The sequence below is a fragment of the Diospyros lotus genome, chromosome 4 (genome assembly GCF_014633365.1).
Source record: "Diospyros lotus cultivar Yz01 chromosome 4, ASM1463336v1, whole genome shotgun sequence".
Classification (NCBI taxonomy): Eukaryota; Viridiplantae; Streptophyta; class Magnoliopsida; order Ericales; family Ebenaceae; genus Diospyros; species Diospyros lotus.
Window position 1 is genome coordinate 9,873,492 of NC_068341.1, and position 11,631 is coordinate 9,885,122.

General features: G+C 36.4%; 1 protein-coding gene across 1 annotated transcript; it reads right to left on the bottom strand.

Annotated features, from left to right (window-relative positions):
• LOC127800156 (sugar transporter ERD6-like 6) lies at positions 1 to 1,712 on the bottom strand. The gene is made up of 7 exons (XM_052334611.1): positions 1,258 to 1,712; positions 1,093 to 1,155; positions 728 to 817; positions 572 to 631; positions 407 to 472; positions 247 to 312; positions 1 to 150 (listed from the first exon to the last, which is right to left on the bottom strand). The coding sequence occupies exons 1-7, from the start codon at positions 1,447 to 1,449 to the stop codon at positions 16 to 18; spliced, it is 672 nt and encodes a 223-aa protein (XP_052190571.1). The 5' UTR covers positions 1,450 to 1,712; the 3' UTR covers positions 1 to 15.
• Positions 1,713 to 11,631: the final 9,919 nt, after the last annotated feature.

Below are 11,631 nucleotides of genomic sequence, written 5' to 3' on the forward strand. Positions count from 1 at the left end.
ACAAATTAGAAGGAATTAATAAAACAGCATGAATATACTGGATAGTTGCCAAGACACGAAAGCGAGTGCTTTACCCAGAACTGCCAGCACTCTCCAATTTACAAAAAGACCCAGCAAGTAAGCCAGCATTATTCCAATTGTGACTGAGAGCTAAACACCAAAAATAGAAAGGGAAAAAATGGGTAAAATCAGTGGTTTTGGTAAGTGCATAGAGTATGAGAATAACAACTCAGAGAGTAACCCAACCTGATTAACTGAACCTAACGCCCCTCTCATGTTGTGAGGTGATATTTCAGCAATATATACAGGAACCTATGGTTAAGGAAATAAAAGTATCATTTTCTATGATATGTAATTCTCACAGACAAATTCATTTAGGAAGAGCAAATAAGCACCAAATGCTCACCGTGTAAGAGATTATTCCTACACCAAATCCTTCCAACAATCTTCCCATATACAGAAAAGAAGAATCCTACTCAAACACGAAGCTTTATCAGTTAGTCGAGGTTCATAATAACATCTTGTAAAAAACTCTGGCTGTTCTAGTTACAAGATCATTAGAAGAACTCACTTTAGCAAATGAAATGCAAAGCCAACCAATAACATTTGGGATGGATGCTATCATCAGAGACTGCAATTTAACAGAAAAAGAGAAAAGAGGACTTAATCATCAGAACGAGTTCATTAACAAGACTTAATTACTGCGAGAATCAGTTGAACAGTATACCCCTTTTCGCCCAATGTACTCTGCAATCTGACCACTGGCTGTTGCCCCAACCATTGCACCCACGTTTGATAAAGAACCGAACAGAGAGAACTAACCAATAACTAGAATTAGCAATCACTAGTCACAGTGAAACAAATACGAAAGAAATAAAATGGCAACATTAAAAGACCAAGTTTTTATCCCATTACATAGAGTCGACTACATCCACTTCATGAATTCCAACTTTTCATTCTTTCTATGTATAGTGCCTACATAATTAATATCAAATCTACGTATTTTTTCTCCATCTTCCACTACCTCTTTTTGCTAAATATTTGTTTCATTATTTTAATAAAAAAATAAAAGCAGTAGAAATGTATCCTTACCGCGGATACTGAAAGTCCTAAATCCTCGGTGATGGCCGATTGCGTAGGCGAAGAATACCCATTCTGAAAGAAGACAGAAATCATCACTAAGCCATGGAATTACGAAGCTCTGTTTGACTGCTAAGAAAACTGTGAAAAACAAATTGAAAGAAAAGTTGGGCTTACAGTGAAACCAAACTGGATAGGGCCCAAGGCGACGATGAGAACGCAGGCGACAACGGAGATGGAGCGGTCGCGAATCCCCTGAGACGAGCTCATCATACTGGACTGCCTCGATCCCAGTTTGTACCAACTTCCGGTGTGAAGAAATGGCTTCTTCAGATCCCTGGCTTCTTCAGTCTCCTCCCTGAAACTCATCGTGCCCAACTCTCGGTCCCTCTCCCCTTCGAATTTGTGCAGGTTAGAGAGAAGAAATGAAAGAGGGGAAACACTTGGTTTTCGCTGTATAGTGAGGCTCGTACAGTGAGTACCTTTCAGAATTGGGTCCAGAAGAAAACGAGCAAGAAGATTAGAGAAGAGGGAGTCTATCTGGTTGAGGCCTTGACGGTTCGGTAGAGCAGATGCACCTGAGAGGGAGAGCGAGAGAGGTGTTTAATAATGCACGTTGATGATTTACAAACGTGGAGATCGCATCCTCATGGTGGATGAAGTACAGCATGACTAGTCGAACCGATGTTGCACGGAAACATAAAAATAGGTATTTTTTTAAAAATATATATATAAATAAGATTCGAAACGAGAATAAAAAATATTTTGAAAATATTTCTAAAATGAGAAAACAGTTTCTATGAGGCGTTTTCGTGTAATATAGCATCAAACTTCCTCAAATGAGGCCCAATCGAGCTTCATTTGGGATGAAGTCCATCCCAGATGAAGCCTAATGTAGTCATCTCGAATAAAGTCATTGGGCTTTATCATGAGTCGACTTAGCGATCGTAAGAAGGTTGTGAGACGATGTAGCGACACTTGACAAGAAGCAAAGAGGACAAGGCGATCATGGGAAGGGTGTGAGAGGAGACGATTATAGAAGAGAAGCAAAAATATTTTTCGAGGGTAATTTTATTATTTTAGCACTTTCGACTATTTTATATTTTGATAAAATAATATTTTCTAAAGAAAAAAATCTATTAGAAAACATGTTTATTATAAAATATAAACATGATGTCACTTTGTTCTTCATGCAAAAATTTTAGTAAAATGTACACTCGACAGCCATTTGTGGTGTCCTTCTAAATAATATCCTTGTGCAATTATTTGTGCATAGACTATTATTATGTGAAATTTTGGGGGGGACGAAAATAGATTATTTTCTTAATACACGAAGACATTGATTGAGGAGTACTCTGTTAATTAAAAAATAATCCAAAATTAGAACTTTGGAGACGAATCCTGGCCGTTATTTTACGCCCAAATGCCCAATGAAGTTTTTCTTCTTTTTTTTTTTTCTAACCATGCTCAATGAAGTGATGCTATAAATATTTTATCTTCTAAAAAGAAATTAAGTACTCAATCTCTTGCTCAATGAAAGAGAAAATTATAGAGAAAAAGTTTGTTATATAATTTACATGGTAAATTGCAAGTAATGACAAAGAAAAGAAATACAAATACTCCTTTATTATTAAAAAAATAAGTAAGAAAACTATTTTACCCTGGATATATTTCTCTTGTTTCTCCTTTTCTCCGTGCTCTTATCTATCTGTTTATAACTTTCCTCTCTATTCTTCCTCCCTCTATTTTTAGATGACAAACAACAATAGGGTTGAAATCAATCAAATGTGGTATAAAATGGGCTAAAAATGAAAGAAATCAAGGAGGTCAAAAGTGAGAGACATCGCTAATGGGGCAAAGAGAAACAAAAATAGGACAACAAAAGGAACTCCAAGGGGTACTGCGACAGTGGGCGTAATGATTGTCAATAGAGCAACAAGATAGCAATGACAACATTCAATTGCCATTTGCAAAGAAGAAAAATTGACGAAAGGGTTGGATCAAGAAGTTGATGAGTGGTTGAGGACCCAAATTTGAGGGAAAAGGAAATAGTTGGTGGCGGTTGTATGCTGATAGAGGTTGCTAGCTTTGGAAAGCCTAAAATAAGGAAAATAGAGTTCCACAGTGGCTCATAGCAACATTAATGGCAAACGACTATGGCTAGCCAAAACAAAGTGGCTCATGGCAAAGCAACAAAAAAAAAAAAAAAAAAAGGAAGGAAAAAACAGATAAAGGGTGTTGAGAATGATGATGATAGCAATGATAAAGGTGGTGGTGTTGCTGGATTATAATAATTAACATTTGTTTATTTTAGGAAAACTCAACAAGCAGTTGAAGGAATAAGGAATGTCCCTCAGCTTTCCCACCTTGTTCTCAAGATTCAGAGAGAAAAGAAGTTGTCCAAGGAAGAGATGGTTCACTAGTCTAGAAAGGGCTTAATTTGCTAGTTGAGAGAGTTGTAGAGGAACCAAAAGGGTGAGGAATGTAGTGGTGTGTTGGGAGATCTTTTGTCTCAGGAGCAAATTTGCAGGACACAAAGCAGTCAAAGGCACGTGGGGATTTCTCTCATGCAGACCCTCCTATACTTAAGTTAGATGAGGTTTTCATGAAATGCAAGATGCAGTAGTAGTAAAGATATCTTGTGGGAAGATGTATAATGAATGGAGGAAGCATATGCTATTGCTAGCGATATTGGCTTAGTTGCGTATATTTGTGTTTGTCTTGACTTATTTTACTTGTTTTTTTTTTGTCTTATCCCTAAAATTGAAGAGTTATGGGCTATTTATAGACATTAAAGAGACAAGGACACATGACATGCACATGCAAGGGTGTGGTGCTCTTTCCCAAAAAAGAGTGGTATGTCTCCCTCGTCTACAGTGTTGTCCCGGGGTTAAGCTCAAAAAGGGCATTCAGGAGAAATCCTTCCTTCCTCTCCCCCGGGTAAGGAAGGTCCTCCTGAAGGAAAGGGGCTTGGAAAAGGCGAACTGCATTGTCGCGGAGCAATGCAAGGGTAGTGCAACAAGAGGACGTGCTTCCTTGGGTTCCTCCCGAGAACATAGCTCGATTAGGGGAAACTATGATATGTAGGTTTGGGAAGTTGATCCTAGACGAATAATGGATGGATGATGATCTCTCAAAGGGGATATGTTCCAGCCTTGAGAAGGTTCTCTAAAAGGGTGGCTTCTTCTAGGATTGCTAGTATATTGGTTGCTTCAAGAAGACTCTTCCTTAGAGGCCATGCCATAACAATGGTTCTTCATTCTTTGCTTTGATTGAAAGTTGAAAGGATGAGTAAATAGGACAAATGAGTCATTCCAAATGAGCCAAGATTCACTCTAGGTGCATGCCTAGTCCAAGAGGAAAAAGGATAAGGGCTTTATTGATTTAAGGGAATGCAAGACAGTTATTTAGGGAAAGGGAACATAAAGACCTTTTTGAAAAACGAAAAAAAATAACCGAAAAGGGCGCACATGCAATGATAACATGTCAATTCAGCTACCAGATGCGAGGGTCTATAAGTAGTCAGTGGTCCTTGAAGGTCCCCATTATTCCTCTACTTTGACAAAGATTCTGCACGTTGAACTCTTCCTAAAGAACCTTGCTTCTTGAAAAAGGCTTGGACTTTTCCCCAAAGCAATAGTCATCTAGCACAACTCTTCCTAGAATAGTTGTTTTTTTTTTCGCTTTGATAGAGATTTTGCGCGCTAAAATTTTCTCGAAGAACCTTACTTTCTGAAAAAGACTTGGACTTTTCCCTAAATCAATAGTCATCCAGCGCAACTCTTCCCAGAAGAGTCGTTTCTCCACTCTGATAGAGATTCTGCACGAGTGCACTAAACTTGTCTTGAAAAACCTTGTTTCTTGAAAAAGATTTGAACTTTTTCTCGAAGTAGTAATCCAACGTAACTCTTCTAGGAAGAGTTATTTTTTGCTTCCAGGCAACTAATGGTCATAATTTTGGGGAAGATGAATCGACTGAAGTGAGTATCAAATATGCAAATCGTAGAAATACGTGATCTCACTGCCCGAGAACACAAGTAGTGAACAAAAAGTTGTTGATAATGAAGGTTTCGAGAACTTTTTACAAAGACAGAGGAAGAAAGCAGGCTAGGAAACTAGTTCTTCACACCAATTAGCTTCATTATAGAAAAAAATAACTTTTCGCACCAAAAAAATTATCATCTGTTGCTATTAATTTCCATTGCTAATAACAGGTGTAACAATATCAATAGAGGGTGTCTGGTGCCCAATGGCTAAGGCGAGTATGGAACAAGCGCTCGCATTGCCCAACCACAAAGCCCACATGCAACACGGTGTGAGGCTCACGCCCGTGCACAAGCGCACAAGGCTTCCTATTTTTTCTGAAAAATGGTGCTTTCTTTGCGACTCGAACCCAGAACCTAATGTGACTGAAGACCCTAACATAGCTCGCTTAGCCACAGGCTATGAACCCAATCAATTTCTTATTCGCCCCAAATTATATTTAAACTATTCTTTTCTACTCTCTATAATAAAATTTCAACTTTCTATCTGACTCTTGGTCTTACCAACAACCACTCAAATTATCATATGTGAAAATTTTTAATTATTTTATTATAAAATAAAAAAACCCTTAATATAGAGTTAAGAGACGAAAATTTTCCGTCTCTGAACTCGAATGCTTCCACATATACTAAAATATAAATATTAACAAATTCTAAAATATAAATACCAATTATTTTATATTCTAAAATATGAATTATTTATATTCTAAAATATCAACTACTTTATTATTGCGCGCATGCTTTCACTTTTGATTATTTTGATTTCACGTCTTTTAATTTTGTACAAATAGAGATGGAATTAATTCCATCTTTAAGCTGAGGGCAGAGACGAAATTTTGTCTCTGGCTAGGGAAAAACATACAGTGATGAAAAACCAGAGACGAAAAAAATCCGTCTTTGATTCCGTCTCTAAAGCGGAGACGGTTAGACTACGTTCTCTTTGTTATTTTCAACTCATTTTTAATTTTTTAAAATAATGAAAATGCATTTTTAAAAACAAAAAAAAAATTGTAAAGAAAACTCAAAATAACCAAAAGTTATTTTAAGTGTTTTCATTCAAAACAAACTCTATACTCAAAACACATTTATTTATTTATTTATTCATATTTTATTATTGTAATGGAAAAAAATATTACAAAATTCATTAACTTTAAAATGCATATTTTTTTAATAATATATTAACATTAAATATTTTTAATTTACTGAATAATCAAATTTATTGAATAAAATATCATTAAAAATTATTTTCAAAATTTTAAAGAGAACACGTTTTTCTAATTTTCTGTTTTGAGAAATAGTTTTTCAAAATGACAAAGAGAATGCATTTTTAATTTTCTAAAAACAGACTATCAAAACAAAAAACTGAAAATGAATTCAAAACTCAAAATTGAAAAGTAAAAAGAACCCAAGCTTAATTTTTGTCTCTAAATCTGTCTCTTTTTTTCAAATCCGTCTATAAATTTGTCTTTATTAAACGAAAAAAATTCTTTCTCTAAAATTTGTTTCTAAAATTATTTTTTTTTTGAAGTGTTTTAATCCCTTTATGGGTGCCTTCGCAACCATTGGAAGAGGCTTGCAATCTACTAGGGGGAGCCTTCATAGGGCATTGCAGCCTTCGTAAAGCAACTAAAGACAGATATAGCCAAAGCGTTGGTGTAACTTGATGCCAAAACCTCGGACAAGCATTAACAATTCAAGCTGTGAAATGTCCTCCTCGATCACCAATTGGAATGCAACGAGAGGAAAATATTGGGGTTAGAAGATCCTCACCTACTTCCAATCTTGCCAGGGTTACCTTCTGTGTAGGGGGGAAATGACTCTATCTGACGGTCACCACCTTCACATCAAGAATTTTCACGCTAACCCTAAGATACTAGATATAGACTCGGCAACTAACCCAGGGGTTAGAGAAAGGTTGATCTAGTCAACCATTCTGCCCTAGGATGAAGCAAAAATTTTCAAGTAGGCTCTTGAGGACATGGATCAAGCCGAACACCTATTGATTAAGGTAAAAGCTTTGCGCCCTTTAATTTTAAGGCTTATTATTTTTTGGGAACTTTTTCTTGACATGATTACTTGAGCTCTACAAGGTGTTTAGGCCATGGTGGTGACGAATGTAGTTAATCGTGCTAGCCTTAAAAAGGGAGCTTTTGTAGTTAAGATGTTGGAATGCTAAGAAAAGTATTGGCAGCAAAAGCGTTGATAGTTTAGAGCCCTAGGGCATTGCGTAGGTGCCTTTTGTTAATGTGATTTGGTGTGACCTACATTTGTGGTTGGAGATTTTGTTTAGGCAATTCAACTCTACGCCTACATCTACAATTGGAAATCCTAAGATGTTTTGCTAAAGGAATAACCATGCATTGGCACAATGACTTGGCCTAGGGGGTAGTACAGGGCAATATCTCCATGAAAAAAAAATGTGTTCGCCAAGGGGAAACAATCCCTCTTGAAGATGTTTCTTGGCAATATGCTGATGTTTTTCATTATAACACGGTTCAATGTGACCTACATCCACGATTGAGACTGAAGGATAATTGTGCCCATGAGCATTTGGGCAATGGCCTTAGACGAAAATGGATGCCTTTATGCAGACAACTTGTCCATGTTAGGAGAATTGTGACTTCGGAATCTTGTTGGCAATTTCCTTTCTGATGGTTATCAATAGTTGATGCTGGTGCTGGGAGATGGCTACACCTAGGAGGATAATTACTATTTGTCTCGGGGAAATGGTCTATCCCTTGAAGTCTTACATCTAGGAAATGATAATTATATATGCTACGTGCCTGGGGTTGCTTCAGGAGGTTGATGCCTATAGAAACAATTACATGTGGACACCCTAAGTGTTGTGAGGGATACTTTCAAAGGTACTTTTTGAACGTTCCCTCATTTATTTCCATAATTGTTTGTTTGCTACTTAGTCTACAATTACATAAGCTATACAAGGGAAAGAAAACATTTTTTTAGGTGCATCTGTCTTCTTTCAATAGTGACAACTAAGAGTAGGCCACTTGGATATCTGGAGAGAGGTGCTCACTCATGGAGCTACATCTATAAGGTGATTTATGCTTTTCCTTTACTAGTTGGATAAGGTTGATTGAATGTTGGATGGATCTCTATCGTGGTACATATCTTTCCTCCATGGGAGGTGTAGAGACTTGCAAGATGCTTCCCTACTATCTCCATCGCAACCAAGGATATGAAGAAGAAATAACTATGGGAGACCACAGTCTAGGGAAAAGAAAAAGCTTTCACGAGCTGGCTTGGAATAGGTAACCCCCTCCCTGGCAATCTGAGTGTCGAGAGGGTCTTGTTAGCCTTCTTGATCACCATCGTCTCTCTCCTTCTGCATGTAGTTTGCAAGGGTAGTCAAGAGAGGAGATGTGTGTAGAATGTAGAGCTCGATAAATATGGGTAAATGCCTTTGTGATGGGAAAGGATAACCATGGGAAAATGGGCTTGTCGCAAGTCAGAAACATCATTGAGGACTATAAGGCCACCTTCGAGCTTTGTCTTTAACTTTGGGAGCTCCTGATATTCCATGATACATCTTCTAGTAGTCCACTTATTGGATGTTGAAACAATAGGAGTGGATTGTCTGGGAGGAGCTGTGAGGCATCATCTTTATTTGAAAGCTAGGGAATCTTTCACAAAGAGTATGTATAGTTGCCTTCTGCTTCCCGAGTGCTAGTCTGAGAGGCTTGAGTCCGTAGCCCCACATTTGGAGTGGCTTCGAAGACCTTGCATGATAATGACCTTCAAAGGCTGAGCTTTCTTGAAGAAACTAGTTTGGTTGTTGGGACTTCCTTGCATAAATCTAACAGAGGGTAGGAAAGCTTATGAAGAGCTTTGAAACAACCTTTCCTTTGAATTTTTGTACATTTACCACAAATGAAGTTAAATTGTTGTTATCAGATTATAACAATTAACATTTGTTTGTTTTAGAAAAACTCAGCAAGCAGTCAGAAGAACAAGGAGCGTCAATCTACCTTCTTGCCTTGTTTACCAAATCGGGGGGGGGGAGAGGAAGTCATCTAGGGTAAAGACAGTCCACTGGTTTGGAAAAAGCTTTATTCGTAGGCTATGAAAGTTGTGGAGAAACCAGAAAGATGATGAATGTAATGGTATGTTGGGAGATCTTTTGCCTCAAAAGTAAATCTAAAAGACAACAAATAATTAGAGACACGAAAGGATTTCTCCTGCAGCCCTCTGATGCTTAAGTCATATAAGGTCTTCATGAAGAGCAAGATACAACAATAGTAAAAATGTTGTGCGAGAAGATGTATAATGAATTGGGGAGCGTTCACTATTGCTAGCAAATTGGCTTAGTTATGCATATTTGTGTTTGTCTTGGCTTATATCGTTTGTCTCTTCCTGTCTTGTCTTGTCTTGTCCCGAAACTAAAGAGTTGGGAGGGTTATTTATAGGCATCAAAGGGACAGTGACACGTGTGTGCAAGGGTACGGTGCGTCAATTTTCTTTCTTGAGAAATAACAATGCGTCTCCTCTTTCCTTGGTGTTGTCCTGAGGTTAATCTTGGAAATGATCTTCTGGAGAATCCCCCATCCCCCGTAGGGAAAGTCCCCTAAAAGGAAAAAAGCATGGAACAAGCAAGTCATATTGTCATGGAGCAATGTAAAGTAATGTAAAGGGGGATGTGTCTCCTTAGGTTCCTCCCATGAGCATAGTTCGACTAAGGGAAACAATGATATACAAGTCCGAGAAGTTGGTCGCAGACGAATAATGGATGGATGATGATCTCTTAAGGGAATATGCTCCGACCTTGAGAAGGTTATTCTAAAATACGACTTTTTTTCAGGATTGCTAGCATATATATTGGTTGCTTTGGAAAGACTTTCCCTTAGAGCCTATGCCACAACAAGTAGGCAATGATCTTGATAAAAGTCTCACACACAAACACTATCTCTCTCTCTTTCTCTCTCTCTCTAAACTAGCGATTCTAGGGTTTTAGAGATTGAAACCTAGAATCACTTGGTTCCAAGTATTGGAACTTTAACAATCATCAAAGTTCTGGTCATTGGAATTCCGACTAGTGCAAGTTTTATGATCATTGGAAAGTTCTAGTGATTGGAATTTTGTTGGAGTTCCAAAGATTAGTGAGAAATAAAGAGAAATAAATAGATAGATTTGGTGCCGCTATCGTAATTTCGAAAATAGGTTTTGTAGAAGGGGAAAATGAGGACGAGACATGAGCAAGAAAATGAAGAGTATCTTGTCATTTTATCAAATTTAACAACTATATAATTATGGTAGGGGAAAATGATATTACATGGGATTTGAGGGAGATGTTTGTTATTTCTCAAATGCTAGGAGTGTTTGTGTTTTTTTTTTTTTTAAACTTTAGGCGTCTTATATGTAATTTACACTAAGTTATATTATTAAATAATAAAGAAAATTAAATTATTAAATTATGTTAAATTGCCAAAACAATCCCAACTTTCAACTGGTTTTCAATTTTATTCCCAACTTTTAATTTTTATAATTAAAACATCCAACTTTTACCTTACCTTCAATTGTATACCACCATCTATAATCGTTATTTTCTCTTTTTCTTTTTTTTTTTGCTAAGAAAGACATATGATGTGGCTTTTAAAAAATTACGTGACAACCAAATTAAAATAAGTGAAAATTACAAAATGGCGTAGATGTCACTTTAACATGATCTGGTAACAATTGGAGAAAATCTCCAATTAAGGTTTTGCTCTATTCTAAGCAAATTGATGATCCTCGAAGGATGAGAGAGCTCCGGCAATTGTATGAAATAATCAGAAAATAGCATGGGGCGACCTAAGAATATTTCATTAAGAAGGAAAAAATATTGAATCTTTTTATATTTATTTTGCATAATGTACCAATTTTTAGTAGGCATCATCTAAACATCTAATTTGGTCCATCCTATTTAGTCATAGGAGGCATTTCAATTCATTTTATTCGGTCAATTTAATTTTTTAAAACAATAATATATATGTCAATAATTAATAATATTTGTAATAATAAACGAGAAATAGTACATACAAATTAAAGTGGATTCTAGAGACCTAATATTAAAAAAAATAAAACTTTAAATATAATTAACCACAATATTTATAAATTTATAATATATAATAAAATAAAATTAAACGGATTAACTCCAATGTAGAAATAGCATTTGAATTCAAACTAACTAGAGATATCTCAACACTCTTTTGCAAGAGACATTATGGCAAAGACGTTGTATTGAAGCCTATAAATAAAAATACATTGATACGCAGACCCATGGAAATTAATTTCCCAATTTGCCCTATATCATTATTCTTAATTAAACAAGAACTAAAAGTGTAATTAAAAAAGAATTACTGGCAGAGGAGAAGGATCTGAATCCCAAATTCCCAACAAAAGTAAAGCAGGGTTAAACGACAAGTCCAAAAACTAAAAATGTTTTCTTAAGCTGCTGCTGATCTTCAAATTTGCTCAACAACTCGCTGGATTTTGATATATAAATTCATCTGTC

Excerpts from the sequence above, each read along its gene's own strand:
- LOC127800156 (XM_052334611.1), bottom strand. The coding sequence starts at position 1,449 with ATGAGTTTCAGGGAGGAGACTGAAGAAGCCAGGGATCTGAAGAAGCCA. Across the intron at positions 1,156-1,257 it reads CTATCCAGTTTGGTTTCACT|AATGGGTATTCTTCGCCTAC; the intron begins GTAAGCCCAACT and ends GTCTTCTTTCAG. Across the intron at positions 632-727 it reads AGTACATTGGGCGAAAAGGG|TCTCTGATGATAGCATCCAT; the intron begins GTATACTGTTCA and ends GTTAAATTGCAG.